Here is a 14,367-nt window from a genome sequence, read left to right as displayed (position 1 = left end):
CGAGGGGGTATCGATCCTGCATGGAAGATAAGATCCCTTGAATCAGTCATCTTGCCATCCAGGCCCATTCAGGCCATGGGTTTTGTGATTGATAACATGGGAGATGATAACCTAATCTAGACCGGACGAGATAAGACCTGAAATCCAGCCTCTACCTTACTTACATGACTGTAGAGGCAGGCAGATGATGGGTCTGTGGATCTCCTAGCATATCTCAGCATATACTTTCCTCTGGCCAAGATTGTTATCTGCCAATGGATGGATGCAATATGGCCATGCTATTAATGTTGAGATGGGGGACGTTGCAAAGCGCCGGCCTCCAGATCTGGAATCCGATGCGGAACGAAGAGTGACAGTTCCGCGCTTGCAGGATGTTGTTGAGCGACTTTCCTTCCTTCTCCTCTCCTCACCTCATGACGTCGCAAGATAAGCGACAGCACGATTCGTCCCTCTGCCATCCTCAGTCGAAAACAACCTAGGAGCATCATGTCCAGCCTCGAGTCACTCGGCTAATCTCTCCAATGGACGAGTGGCAAGTCCTCTTCGACCTCAACATCCTCCTTCACCCCCTCTCCTCTCTCCAACCTGTTTCCCCCTCATTCTTATCTGACTGGATGGCATTATCGTTTAGTACTCCAACTACTGCATGCAGCTAACGGGGATCCAACCCTCCTGATTCGGTCGATAAGCCGTCTACCCCAGATAAACCAGATAACAGCCAAACAACTAGCGTCTTATCTCCGACTATGGGACTATGGGACTATGAGCGCTCATGCAACCCCATCTCTTCCAAGCAAGCTAGTTGTGAATTCCATTGCCGATCCGGCTGCACCATGACATTTCAGAGGACAGTCATAAAGCCCATCTGGTCGCTCTGGGTCAATCTCCGCTTGCCCCCTTGCCTCCTGTCTGTCACACCCGTCCTTCATCCCCACACTTCTATCCCCTTTGACGCATTCTTCTCTTTTCTCTCCTTGCTTCCTCGGTGCCATTAAACATGGGGGACGAGAAATCCCAGTCGCATACAATGGTCGATGAAGAGAAAGATACCACCAAGGCCGTGGATCCGGTCCTTCTCCAGCATGCGCAGGACGCAGACGAGGCGCTGGGCGTCTTCCAAGATCTCCAGGGGGAGCTGATCGAACTCGACGAGGCCACGAACAAGCGACTCTTGCGCAGAATCGATTGGCATATCATGCCGATCATGTGCTTTGTCTATGGCATGAACTTCCTCGACAGTGAGTGACTCCATGCGGTTCAATGCGGCAGCATGTATGTTGACACATTCTAGAAACAACCCTGTCCTACGCCAGTATCATGGGCATCAAGACCGACATCAACCTGCAAGGCGATGACTATCAATGGCTAGGCAGTCTATTCTACTTTGGTGCGTACTGTCATACGCGGCCATGTAGCAGGAAGACTAACAGTTCATCAATCAGGCTATCTGGCATGGGAATACCCGACAAATAGACTTCTGCAGAGACTTCCCTTGGGGAAGTACTCCGCCGTCTGCATCATCATATGGGGAGCTATCCTGTGTTGCTTTGCTGCAGTGTCGAACTTTTCTGGAGCTGTTGCCATTCGGTATGGCACCCCTGCCACTGTCTCATTCGACTCTTCTAACGTGCAATTAGCTTCTTTCTAGGCGTTTTCGAAGCCTCCGTCACCCCAGGCTTTGCTCTGCTAACCTCTCAGGTGAGTCGGCCCGAAGTAGACCACACTACTTATCCCTATCCCAGCTCTAACATGGTTATATTGAATAGTGGTACACCAAGTCTGAACAAGGCAGCCGCGTCAACATCTGGTTTAGCTTCAATGGTTTCGCACAGATTCTCGGCGGCTTCGTCGCCTACGGTATCGCCGTCGGCACCGAGAAACACGGCTCCGCCATTGCTCCCTGGAAGATCGTCTTCCTCGTGACGGGCCTCCTGACTGTCCTCCTTGGAGTCATCTTCTACTGGGTGGTCCCCGACAGCCAGCTCAACGCACGCTGGCTCACCAAGGAAGACCGCATTCTGGCTGTGGCCCGCGTTCGCGTCAACCAGCAAGGTATCGGAAACAAGCATTTCAAGCTCCACCAAGTAAAGGAAGCCCTGATCGATCCGATGACGTGGGCGTTCTTCTTCTACGCTCTCATCGCAGATATCCCCAACGGCGGAATCACCAATTTCTTCAGTCAGCTGGTACGTTTCCATGCCCTGAACCTCTCAATCTGTCTCCACCACCACCACCACCACCACATCCACTAATCGCGCAAGGGAATAGATAACCTCCTTCGGTTACACTGCTGAACAATCTCTCCTCTACGGCACGCCCGGCGGCGTCGTGGAGATCCTCTCCCTCATCGGCAGCGGCTTTCTGGGCCAATACACCAACCAACGCCTCCTCTGCAGCGCGGGCGGTCTCGTCTCCGGCATCCTCGGGATGATTCTCATCGTCGCCCTACCACTCTCCAACAACGTCGGCCGGCTGATCGGCTACTACCTGACCCAAGCCAGCGCCACCTCGTTTGTGGCCCTGCTGGCCATGATCTCCTCCAACGTCGCCGGCTACACCAAGAAGACAACCGTCGCGGCGATCTACCTGATCGGGTACTGTGCGGGCAATATAATCGGTATGTGTTTCTCCAGTGCCGCACTATCTGTTTACCAGAGAAACCTACCAACCTCAAACTTGGCGCGATAACTAAACAACAACCAGGCCCGCAAGTCTTCCGCCCGCAAGACGCCCCCCGCTACGTCCCCGCCGAGATCACCATCATCGTCTGTTACGGGGTGTCGATGATGATCCTCGGACTGATCTGGTGGTGGTATCGCCGACAAAATGAGAAGAAGGCTCGCATCCGCTCGAGTCCGGAGTATATCCGGTTGGAGAATCAGGAGTAAGTTCCTCACTCTCATTCACGCGTTCCTTCCATCATCCCTTGCTATCACTCTGTTCCTTCCTTTCCAAGCCATGCTGACTTTTGGTGCAAGGTGGATGGACCTCACGGATTGGGAGAACCATGATCTTGTCTATGCTTTGTAATGAATGACTCTTTCAGGCCTGGAGCCTGTTGATCTACTCCTTGTTATGTACTTTCCTGTGTAAGTCACAGGTTATCTAGGCTTTCATGATCATGATATGATATGACGTAATTCTATGCGCTTATACCAAATGTGCTTCTGAGTATCCGGGGGGAAGTACAACTGCTCCCGTGCAGCTTACCAGATTTTGTAGACAGCAAGCATAGCTCACTCATAGTCTCAAGAAAAATATGGATCATCTTCACGGATCAAATTGAGGACCTTTTCTTGAACTCAAATTCTCTCATACAGGCCATCGTCTATGACATGCGTCTCTCACTCATCGCAACCCATAACCCGACTTCGCATACACAGACAAGCTGCAAGCTGCAAGCTGCACAAACCTCGTCTCATAGGAATGCACAATCTTCGGCACACTGCAAACCAAGTCACAGGACTGCCCATATAAAATACAGACTCAAGGAAGGGTGTTCCCCGTAGACCAGAGCCTATCCTCCAGATAGGATATCACTCACCCCACAACTCCCCTGTCTCAGACAGTCACACAACAAGCACTCAGCCTGTCGAGTCACGGCTTTGCAGAGAAGTCTACCTCATTGTGGTTTGGCTTCCAAGGCAGCTTGCACTCTCCCAACACCTTAGGCCTCACATCGAGATATGGGGTGTGAGAGACATGGTTTTGTCTGGAACATGATGTCAGTACGCCATGGTTTATACAATCGAATAACAGAGGAGTTTTCATTGACTGACCATGGTTTGTTGCAGTACTGAAGTAGAATATGTCACCGATAATGGTTTCATCGATGACCCAGGCCCGTCCCAGCCACCCAACCGAGGCCTGTGATAAAGGAAGTCCTGTTGAGGAGAACGATATGGAGGAGGTGGAATGTAGGGTGTTCATGTGTGGGCAGTCGCTGTCGAAGGGGTTGTTGTCGAAGAGGTTGCTGTCGAGGAGGTTGCTGTCGAGGAGGTTGCTGTCGAGGAGGTTGCTGTCGAAGAGGCTGCTGTCGAAGAGGTTGCTGTCACGGAAGATGCTGTCGTAAATAGTCGTTCTCGAAGATTGTAGAAGCTAGTTGTATATGTCCCAGGCCCATCCCAACCACCCAACCGAGGCCTGTGTTGAGAGATACGTTGGCGACAAGAAGGTTCTTGTCGATGAGGTTGCTGTCGAAGAGGTTGATATCGAGATGGTTGTTGATGAGCAGATTCTGTCGTGTGAAGACCAGTCCCCACTGCTCATCCTCGGCTAGTGTCGCAGCGCAAAGAGAACGTCGCCAATATTTATCACGACATGTTAGTTGGACTCAATTGCATCAAGGAGAATAGACGCCCTTAGCACACTTACTCTTAGAGGTGCTAAATAGTCGTTGTCCCAGGCCCGTCCCAACCACCCAACCGAGGCCTGTAGATCTCGTTGTTTTGTCGAGGTCGTCGTCAGTGCTGGTGGCGCGAGGTCGTTGCTGTGAGGCCGGTGTCGTGAGGTCGGTGTCGTGAGGTCGGTGTCGTGAGGTCGGTGTCGTGAGGTCGGTGTCGTGAGGTCGGTGTCGTGAGGTCGGTGTCGTGAGGTCGGTGTCGTGAGGTCGGTGTCGTGAGGTCGGTGTCGTGAGGTCGGTGTCGTGAGGTCGGTGTCGTGAGGTTGGTGTCGCAAGGCTGTCGTTGATGTCGTCGTCGAGGACCCAGGCCCGTCCCTGCCACCCAACCGAGGCCTTCGATATCGTTGCCTTGGTGTTGTCGTCGTTATCGAGGTGGTCGTAGTCGTCGTCGTTGTAGTCGTCGTCGTTGTAGTCGTCGTCGTCGGTGTTGATGTCATGATGTCCGTCTCGTTGTCATCGTCGTCGTCGTCGTGGTTTTCATCGTCGAGTTCATCGTCGAGGACCCAGGCCCGTCCCTACCACCCAACCGAGGCCTGCCGAGTTCGTTGCCTTGTCGTCGTCGTCGAGTTTGTCGTCGCCGTGAGGTCGATATCGTCGAGGTCGTCGTCGTCAAGTGAATCGTGTTCGTGATCACCCCTACCACTATCCCAGGTCTGCCGTGAGAACAGCTGCTGCTCCGAAGTTGTCGTTTGAGCAGATGAATCTGGGATCCTTGCACCCAGGCCCCATTCCATCATCCAATCACCCAACTTCTCCGAAAGAAACACGCCCATCCCTTTCAGACCCGTTCCCCGAAGCAATCAGTCAGCCCGTTCATATATGTACGTACATCAACAGAAGAAGGAAATGAACCATGGGAGAACAGCGTGTATAAACAAGAAACGAGAAAAGAAAACTATGTATCCTGTTCATCAACAGATGTCAGTCAACATCCACTAGACCGAGGCTTTTTCACTCACCCGTTCTCGAAGTGACAGCAGCGTCTACACCAGGAAACCTGGTGTGCAGGCCTCGTGAGAGGCCACAAAAAAGTTGCTTTATTTGTCACTTCTTGAACCCTAAAACATAAGTTAGTCAATAGCGTATGCTAATCCGTTGCCAGAGGGGACCACTCACTATCCTTCTATGGAAAAAAGAAGCAGAAAGGAAAGAAAGAAAAGACAAAGGGAAAAAGAAAAACAAAAGAAAAGAAGAAACAAACAAAATCAAGAAATGAAAAGCAGGATTAGTATAAAACATAGACAGTGAACCCACCGTCTATGTCCCAGGCCCATCCCAGCCACCCGCCGAGCCTAGGAAAAACAATAGGGGGAAGAAGTACGCCTGTATCGATCAGCCAAATGAGCCATGTCAATATGCAAACATTGGAAAGGTACTTACACCTTGACCCACGGGCACAGGATAGCATCGAGCTAACCTGATTCCATGAGTGGGAAAAAATATATATCCCAAGCCCGTCCCGACCACCCAACCGGGGCCTTTTACAATATACATACTACTGCAAGACAAGTTAGCCAGGTTCAGTCAGGATAGTGAGCACTTACCAAGGGAGTGCAAGATTACATCTACATGACCCAGGCCCGTCCCGTCCGCCCGCCATGACCTGAGGTTGTCGCGTATGGGCTTTGTCGTGTCTCCGGCCCCAACCACCAACCATGGCCACGAGACAACTACGAAGTGGCGCATATGGGCTTTGTCGTATATCCCAGCCCATTCCCAACCACCCGGCCAAGGCTGTTCAGAAGCTACTGTAACGCAAAGTTAGCTCAGCATAGCCAGACAGGAGATCAGCACTCACCGAATCGACACAGAGCTACGCTACAGTGTCTTTGACCCAGGCCCGTCCCAACCACCCAACCGAGGCCCGTCTACGCTACTATAGACCACAGTTAGCTCAGCTTGATTCAAAGAGTGTCATGATCACTCACCGAAGGGACACAGAGCTACGCTACAGTGTCCCGCCCTAGCCCGTCCCAGCCACCCAACCGAGGCCAAGGCAACTACTATAAAGTGAAGTTAGCTCAACTCAATGGAGAGGATGCAACCATCACTCACCGAATGGACACAGAGCTACGCTACAGTGTCCAACACCCAGGCCCGTCCCATCCGCCCAACCAAGGCCCAGTCTACAACTACTATCAAGAAGAGTTAGCACAGTTTCATAAACTGGACAGAACGGTCACTCACCAAATGGACGCCAGAGCTACGCTACAGTGTCCAACACCCAGGCCCGTCCCATCCACCCAACCGAGGCCTGGTCAAACTACATCGACGAACCTCCATTAGTCAGTTTCTCGTTGCTATGGTGAGGTCACTCATCTGTTTGATCATGAAACTTGAACATCATCGACATCAGACCCTACACGCGTGTCTGATGCCCCAGGCCCGTCCCGTCCACCCGTCCAAGGACCTGTGCAAGCAAATCGTGTCTGCCAACCTTTGTCAGTCAAGTGCCAATAGCTGCTAACACTCATAGAAGACTTACCAGTTTCTTTCGAAACTGCACTTAACAACACCCAGCAGCCTAAGCTGCTAAGTGTTCCCAGGCCCTTCCCAGCCGCCCTACCATGGCCTGGGCAGACTGCATATGCACGGAACCATCAGTCGAGTGAATACTGTCAAAGAGGAAGGGGAACTTTCTCTGTCGAATATACATAGCAAGATTCAAACACCAGACGCCCGCGTGTCCGATGTCCCAGGCCCGTCCCGTCCACCCGTCCGAGGCCTGTTCAGACTACTGTGTCTGCAAACCTCTGTTAGTCAAGTACCAATAGTTGCTAGCAACCTCAGAAGACTTACCAGTTTCTTTCGAAACTGCACTTAACCACACCAGACACTCGCGTGTCCGATGTCCCAGGCCCGTCCCGTCCACCCAGCCAAGGCCTGTTCAGTCTAACGTGTCTACGTATATATACAAGTCAGTCAACTGCTCCATCTCAAGAAAGGATAGATGACTTACCAGTTTCTTGCAAACCTGCACTCAAACACCAGACACGCGTGTCCGATGTCCCAGGCCCGTCCCGTCCACCCAGCCAAGGCCTTTGTAAGCAAGATGTGTCTGCATAATGAATGTTGTTAGCCGAGTGCACAATCTTGAGGAAGGACTTACTAGTCTCTTTCGAAACTGCACAAACACCAGACACTCACGTGTCCGATGTCCCAGGCCCGTCCCAGCCACCCAACCGGGGCCTAGAAAAGAAAATTAAATTCAACAGATCAGACAAGATAGAAAAGATCAGACAAGATAGGAAAGATCAGACAAGATAGCAGAAAATGACAAGTAGATCAAATGAGATGATAAACACCGGGCAGCTGTGCTGCCTGATGTCCCAGGCCCGTCCCAGCCACCCAACCGAGGCCTAGGAAAGAAAATTAAGTCAAACAGATCAGACAAGATAGAAAAAGATCAGACAAGATAGCAAAGATCAAACAAGATAGCAGAAAAGACAGAACGCCTAACTCCCCAAAATCAAGAAAATGTGACAAATGAAACAACCAAAAGAGATAAAACAGATACAACAGATAGGATAGATAGAATAGATGAGAAAGATGACAAGAAGATGCACATATGAAACCATATACAAGGAGATACACGAAATAAGAAAAGAAACAACAAGATGAAGAAGGAAAGATAGTAAGGAAAAGAGACATATGAAACAACGAAATAAAACATATGAGATAGATGAAAGTAGAAGACAGAAGATACAACAAATGAAACCACAGACAAGGAGATATAGAAGATACACAAAATGAAGAAGATAGTAAGAAAAGAGACATATGAAACAATCAAAGAGACAAGAAATAACCAAATAAATGAGACATATGAGACAAGAAAAGATAGGAAAGACAGATGCAACAAATGAAACTATCTAGAAGAAATCACATAACATAGGAAAGATAAGAATATGCCAACAAGATGAGAAAGAGACACAAGGAGACAAGAAAAGATAGGAAAGACAAGATACACCAAATGAAACCTACATACAAGAAGATAGGAAAGAAAAGACAGACACCAACAAATGAACACTACCTAGACACGATATGCACAAGATGGCAAGAAGATACACGAACTGTTAAGGGATGAGAGATGTGTAGGAGAGAAAGATTTCTCGAGCCTCGAGCGAGGGATCGCGCTGGTTTTGCTCCGATGCCAAGACTTGACGTCGTCGCGAACGCTGTCAGGATGTGTGCCTGAGAAGACCCAGGAAGCTGGAGGAAGTAGAGTTTGACGTCAAAGTTGCTCGCTGGATGGCCGGCTGCCATGGTAGGGTGTCGAGGGAGGGTGAAGGGGGGAAAGGAGACAAGAGAGTTTGGGCCTTCGGCTTCGATAGATGGAGCCATCCGGTGTTACTCCGGCGAAGACGTCGCAAAGCTTGTTCAGTGTAAGGTTTGAGCGGATGCGAGCCGGCCGAGGGAGCGGGGGATGGGCAGTGCGATGCCAACGACGCTATCTGTCGACTGCGGTGGGAGTTCGACTGTGAATAGTAACCTGCAAGTTTGACCCACACTAAAGTTAGCAACATGGCAGAGAGTCGGGTGCAGCAAGCTTACCTTCGTCCAGAGAGAACCATACGTCTCCCTCCCTCCTCCCCTCCCCCCTCCCTCTCTCTCTCTCTCTTTTCCTCGTTCTCTCAGAACCAAATTGATCAACGCAGGGGCAGGAAGTTCAGTCAGGGGACCAAGAGAATCAGGAACAGCAGCACATGGAACTACGGGCTGGCACCCGCAGCTTCTCTACCAGGAATGTGGGGGATAAGCTTTTGCCCTGATACTCTTAAGGCTCTCTCGGAATTATTCTCCTGTGCAAACCCAATCCATCAATCAGGGGAGAGAATGCTGTCCTGCTGACAGGACCCCTTGATTGCCAACCATGGAAACTCGAAACTCATCAGCCAGCCCATGCAAAAATAGTACACTTTCAAGTCGCGGGAGTGGCTTGCAAGTCAATGCAGCTTGAGCAAAAGCTTAATTTCTGGATTCTTAGACTGCTACATATGAGTACAAAAAAAGAAACGTCGGTTGCATGCCCACCCAGGCTCGAGTACCGTACAGTGTGGTAGGGTACAGTACTGTACATCCAGTATGCAACCTCGTCACATCAGAACAGTGACTACTTTCCCAGCAACCAATAACCCCCCAGCCCAAGCACAGCCAACAGGATGGCCCACCGCATCAGCCCCCGGCGGATGTAGTACTCGGCGATGCGATCCACCGCCTGGGCGTCGTTGATGCGGGGGAAGGGAACGTCGGGCACCTCCTTGCCCAGCGCGCGGCAGAGGGGCTCCCAGCCCTCGCGGACATCGAACAGCACGAGGCGATCGGGCGGCACGACCTCGCGCAGCCACTGCAGGTGCAGCTGGTAGATCCAGGCGACGTCGCGCGAGCGATAGATGCGGTCCCACTGCGCCTGCAGCAGCCAGTTGTAGCCCATGAAGTGCCGCATCCCCGGGAGCGGGAGCAGCACGGCGCCCAGGAACCACAGGCGCACGATCGAGCTGACTTGCTGGATGCTCCGCACCCACGCGTCCGGGTCGCGCACCGTGCAGATGACTTTGCTGTCCGGGTAGAGCTCGAGGAGTTCGGGGACGAGCTGCGACGCGGGCGCATCGGTGATGGCGGCGTAGCCCGCGGTGCGGGTCTGGAGGAGGGCAAGCGTGGTCGCGTGGTCGCCCGACAGCCAGCTCTGGAGGATTCGCTTCCACGAGACGATCTCCGTAGGCGGGCCCATCAGCGTCTGGGTACCCCCGTGGTAGATGGGGCCGCCCAGAAGGATCTCCAGGGCGGCGCTGAAGGAAGCGGTTCCCGTGCGCGAGAGCCCGGCGCCGATGACTTGGATGTGTGTCCCGGGCTGGGGGACGGACGCTTGTTGGCCCATCGTGTACGTAGCTCGTAGAGAATATGGGAAGCTGGAGGAAAGGTTCAAGGCGAGGCTGGTCCGGAAGAGTTTGAGGGGGTGGGAATAATAATGGGAGGATGATGAGAGAGGTTGCAAAGGCGTTTCAGCGGCAGTAACCATCGAAGGTCACACAAGTTACGGAGTACTTTCTTCTTGCTGGGGTCGCCTTAAGCGCCGCCCTTCCACCGATTTCGAACCAGGGATTGACTTTTTACCCCTGTCCTGTACATCCAGCAGAATACTACTAACTGGGTACTACAGGCAGGAACCAACTTCCAGTCCAACCACAACGGGCTGTCTATCTCCGAGCACCTCGACCGGAGGAAGAGCTATAATTAGGATACAGGAATTTCTCGCTGTTTGCTTTCCTCGTGAACGCGATAGAGCAAGAATCTAAGAATAGTCGTCCATGTGATCTTCTACTGCCAATGATGTGGATGCATCGACGTTACGGCGAAAAAGTGACTGAGAGATGACATCGCTTGCTGTTCGCGCCTCGAAGACGTTGTACACCACTGAAGAGAATGTGTCGGTAGAGTTAGGCAGTGGGGGAGATATGCAAGATCTGGATGTAGGGGCTTCAGTAGGAATGATCTTCCGGGGCTAGAATCGGATGCCTTTCTAGATAGAGAGACACAGGATCAAAATATACCCCATTGAACCAGCAACGAAGACAGCAACATGTGGGTTGCAAAAGGACTACGTGTGGTGCTCAGAGTTGGTCGAGCATTTCAACTATTAGCAGAAATTCTTGAGTATATTCCCAAACATAAGCCAGATGAATTTGAGAGTCATGATACAGTAAGCCGAGCATGCTGCTGGCACGCAGCAAGAACTAGCACTCGATCACAAGTACGCAAATTGACAGGACCAGCGTTGAGAGCCTGGGCCTTGCCTGACGATTTAGTCTCATCGTTCTTCAAACTTATCCAGTGATGCAGAAATCAATATATTTGAGGAATTAAATAAGGGGCGAAGATCAAACCAGACGCAGTCTAGGTACACTCCTACAAGCTACAGACGGAGCAGCTACAGCTATCATGAATAACAAATAATCGCCTAGTCCTGACATCTACGTAACTACTCATCAAGCCTCACCAACCGTTGTGTAGCCCCATTCTCCCCCGAGTACAGGATTCGAGCAAATGATGACCCATCCTCCTTGTTAAAGAAACCCACCACCCCGTCCACACCGAGTGGACAACTCTCTCTCAGCGTTCTCAGCTCAGTCTTCATTCCTTGAAGCACCACTTGAGCCATCTGCTTCGAGTTGAAAAAGCCGCCACAATGCGGCCACGACAGTAGACTATCAATAGCCCACAAGCGGATCTCGTAGTCGGGACACTGAGCCAAGAAGAAAAAAACGGGGGTAAGACCAACTCCGAGGCTGATTAGCGGGCGGTCCCGGATCTGGTCCAATGTCGTTTTCAGCATTCGGTCCAGGTTCACGAAATCCTCCACGAGGGAATGCAAGGAGAGATCATTGCTGAGCAAGAGAGTGCTCTTGACACCTACGATCTGTCCATGCGTGATGACTCTCAGCAGCTGCACACCCCGCTTCTCCTTTGTATTGAGGCGGGTGGATGGCTGCGCCACAAATGCCTCGAGCTGTTGCAGGAACCGATTTAAGCATGAAAGAATGCGTGTTGGGGAAAGCAAGCTGGCCTGGTAGGACTCTACGGCCGGGATCCTTTGTCTTTGCTTCCAAAATATTACGTGAAAGCCGCAGCTAGCGTTGAGTACGGGTCCAAATGCGCGCTGGGCCTCGTGGAAAGTGGTGAAGGTAGATAGATGGTCCTCATACGGCATCTCATGGATTATTTCGTGATCGCTCGTCAGGATTGGCCCACCCATCATGAAAAAGGACTGACTCTGAAGATGCAGATACGTCTCCAGGGTGGTCTGCTGTTCCCATGGCGAGTGCGCGCACCTTTGTGCTCTGAGTTCTCGGAGAATCCTCAGTCCACCTGCTAGATGCACACTCGCGGTTTCTGGGCGTGCACAGAGCAGTTCAGTCACGGTGAAGAGCAAGCAACAGATGAGGACCACCTGTCGCAGGGCGGGATCCTGCGAAGCACGGCGCTGGGTGAGCATAGAGAAGGATCTGAGGGACTGTTCCATTGCGAAACGTTCTAAAGTGCTACCAGACTTCTTTCCAGGCCTGGGCAAGCCATACTTCTCCAGATTCTGATGGATTGAGCCCAGAGCCACGATCGCATGGTACACGGCCGGCTCATTGTAACTCATCTGGAGTACGAGTTTCTCCCACAGAGGGTTATCGACCGAGGCAATCAGATGAGAGACCGAACAATGTTGAAAGTACGAGAAACAGCGTATCTCATCTGTGGTGGTTGTGAAACGAAAGCCGGTTGGTACCGGGGCAGGAATTCGAGACACAGTTGCTGTCTTTCTACGCGGGGGTAGAGGCAGTCGCTGCACTTCGTATCCATCGCAGACTCGGCCTGTGGAGGTACAGCGCTGGCATGATCCGGGCGCTTCATCGCATTTGATCCGCCGGGCTCTGTTGACAATGCGTCAGCCGAGTGACAGCGGATAGTCAAATCACTTCTTGCTTACCGACAGGTGCGACATCCGGTACGGGATCTTGGCTTAGAAGCACGCCGCCGGATAAGACTCTTATGAGACGAAGTAAGTGAGTCCTCCAAAGGGCCCGAATCCATTGTAGTTGGTGGTGGACCTGGTGGTGCTTTTGACGTTGTTGTTAAATTAATCGCGACCCGCACTAAATTAGCAGCGGCGGCTGGACGAGCCGATGGGGCGGGCCGTCAGGGGGAAACAACGAACTGGTGTCTGGCTGCCTGGCAGAGGGAGACAATCTGACATCTCCCCTACTCCGCTGTGGAGCCTGTCGGTCTCCTCCATCCTCTTCCAAGTTCCATGATTCCCTGCCGTCTTCCTTGCGGCCCCATGCCAAGGAAATTGGCATCTTGGTTCCTGTGGTGGGTATCTGGGTCCTATATTATCCTTGAAACTATGAATCTATGATTGCTGATCCGAATCCACTGTCACAGGCAGCGAGTCCCCCCTAATCCAGATACGAAAGATTCGCTAGTTCCTGAATTTTTCCTCTTAGGAACATCATCCTCGCTAACCACTAATAGCAATGCCTACCTACCCAAAGACAGACTCGATCAAGTCCCGACTCGGATTCGAGCCAAAGCAAACAAACGCAGATTCTACCCTACCAATCAAGGAACAACCCATCCACCGCTGCAGTCAATGAAAATACCTTACGAAGGGCCCCTAAGGATTGAAGATCACTGGCCAAAAGTAACCCAATCTACAGTACATGTACATGCCCTCACGGCCATTCTCTCCCTGAGTCCTGAACGAGGAACCGTCGAGAGAGTGACACCGACCCTGACTAGCTTCTTATCCCACGGTTACAGCGAGATGTCAGCAGCTCGACATTAGTGCTGGCGAGGAGGTCTACCGTTGGAGATGAAGAGAAGGAGAAGGATAGGCTGTGAGCTGATCAATGAGTGGAGCAACGGTGGCATACTATACTCACAACTCCTCGGAGTTTGTCAGAGAAATGGATAAGACCTTCTTTAACAACAAGAAACTGGCATGTTATTCGATATCAACGGCTCATTAGCCTGATGCTTTGCTCCGCTGAGCTAGCCCTTGACCCCTGCGTAAAGACCATTGCACCCAATAGCTAATGCTCCATCACATCACGAGCTCCGCTCTCCACACGAGTGTGATGACTCCTGGCCCGACAATGTGGGCATCAGCCCACAGCTAGCTGGCTGTTCCAACCATGAGATCACCAGGTACACGGATTCTACAAGGTCAAAGAGCAAATTCCAATTGGGGCTGGACTAATGCAACTCAGTGAAGCAATCCCCAGAATTAATTGTCCCATGAACACCCCACCTGATAAGATGCCACGGAGAACTCACAGCTCTGGGTATTGTTGCATTCATCCCTTGATGTGCATACTGCGATATTGCAATGATATCATATCTGATGAGCTGGGTCAGTCATGAAAGGGTAGGCTCCATGGTGCTGATTGGGTTGGGTATGCGCATCGCCAAGCCACGTG

General features: G+C 51.6%; 7 protein-coding genes across 7 annotated transcripts; 2 read left to right on the top strand and 5 right to left on the bottom strand.

Moving 5' to 3' along the window:
• The first annotated feature begins 743 nt into the window (after nt 1-743).
• BO66DRAFT_203367 (allantoate permease family MFS transporter) lies at nt 744-3,151 on the top strand. Its single transcript, XM_025642538.1, has 8 exons — nt 744-1,238; nt 1,292-1,387; nt 1,443-1,587; nt 1,638-1,698; nt 1,767-2,186; nt 2,269-2,617; nt 2,704-2,884; nt 2,979-3,151. Exons 1-8 carry the CDS (start codon nt 998-1,000, stop codon nt 3,028-3,030), a joined length of 1,545 nt encoding a protein of 514 aa, XP_025507497.1. The 5' UTR covers nt 744-997; the 3' UTR covers nt 3,031-3,151.
• A 1,017-nt stretch (nt 3,152-4,168) lies between these two features.
• On the bottom strand, nt 4,169-5,030 carry BO66DRAFT_203317 (uncharacterized protein). Its single transcript, XM_025642537.1, has 2 exons — nt 4,375-5,030; nt 4,169-4,304 (listed from the first exon to the last, which is right to left on the bottom strand). Exons 1-2 carry the CDS (start codon nt 4,837-4,839, stop codon nt 4,266-4,268), a joined length of 504 nt encoding a protein of 167 aa, XP_025507496.1. The 5' UTR covers nt 4,840-5,030; the 3' UTR covers nt 4,169-4,265.
• Nucleotides 5,031-5,446: 416 nt separating this feature from the next.
• Nucleotides 5,447-7,058, bottom strand: BO66DRAFT_398526 (uncharacterized protein; the record flags this gene model as incomplete). Its single annotated transcript, XM_025648647.1, has 10 exons — nt 5,447-5,460; nt 5,657-5,725; nt 5,783-5,819; nt 5,899-5,900; nt 5,947-6,150; nt 6,331-6,405; nt 6,458-6,537; nt 6,766-6,839; nt 6,888-6,902; nt 6,969-7,058. The coding sequence occupies 10 exons, from the start codon at nt 7,056-7,058 to the stop codon at nt 5,447-5,449; spliced, it is 660 nt and encodes a 219-aa protein (XP_025507495.1).
• A 390-nt stretch (nt 7,059-7,448) lies between these two features.
• Nucleotides 7,449-8,303, bottom strand: BO66DRAFT_203313 (uncharacterized protein). The gene is made up of 2 exons (XM_025642536.1): nt 7,512-8,303; nt 7,449-7,460 (listed from the first exon to the last, which is right to left on the bottom strand). Exon 1 carries the CDS (start codon nt 8,177-8,179, stop codon nt 7,775-7,777), a length of 405 nt encoding a protein of 134 aa, XP_025507494.1. The 5' UTR covers nt 8,180-8,303; the 3' UTR covers nt 7,449-7,460; nt 7,512-7,774.
• Nucleotides 8,304-9,401: 1,098 nt separating this feature from the next.
• On the bottom strand, nt 9,402-10,380 carry BO66DRAFT_388772 (sulfotransferase family protein). Its single transcript, XM_025646638.1, has one exon. The coding sequence runs from the start codon at nt 10,275-10,277 to the stop codon at nt 9,513-9,515; it is 765 nt and encodes a 254-aa protein (XP_025507493.1). The 5' UTR covers nt 10,278-10,380; the 3' UTR covers nt 9,402-9,512.
• A 910-nt stretch (nt 10,381-11,290) lies between these two features.
• BO66DRAFT_426183 (Zn(II)2Cys6 transcription factor) lies at nt 11,291-12,995 on the bottom strand. Its single transcript, XM_025650275.1, has 2 exons — nt 12,876-12,995; nt 11,291-12,819 (listed from the first exon to the last, which is right to left on the bottom strand). Exons 1-2 carry the CDS (start codon nt 12,977-12,979, stop codon nt 11,379-11,381), a joined length of 1,545 nt encoding a protein of 514 aa, XP_025507492.1. The 5' UTR covers nt 12,980-12,995; the 3' UTR covers nt 11,291-11,378.
• Nucleotides 12,996-13,163: 168 nt separating this feature from the next.
• Nucleotides 13,164-13,875, top strand: BO66DRAFT_203229 (uncharacterized protein). The gene is made up of 2 exons (XM_025642535.1): nt 13,164-13,258; nt 13,331-13,875. The coding sequence occupies exons 1-2, from the start codon at nt 13,197-13,199 to the stop codon at nt 13,731-13,733; spliced, it is 465 nt and encodes a 154-aa protein (XP_025507491.1). The 5' UTR covers nt 13,164-13,196; the 3' UTR covers nt 13,734-13,875.
• The last annotated feature ends 492 nt before the right edge of the window (nt 13,876-14,367 follow it).

Source organism: Aspergillus aculeatinus (assembly GCF_003184765.1).
Source record: "Aspergillus aculeatinus CBS 121060 unplaced genomic scaffold BO66scaffold_6, whole genome shotgun sequence".
NCBI classification, from domain to species: Eukaryota; Fungi; Ascomycota; class Eurotiomycetes; order Eurotiales; family Aspergillaceae; genus Aspergillus; species Aspergillus aculeatinus.
The sequence above is the reverse complement of the archived record's forward strand: the minus strand, read 5'-3'. Positions and strand labels throughout refer to the sequence as shown.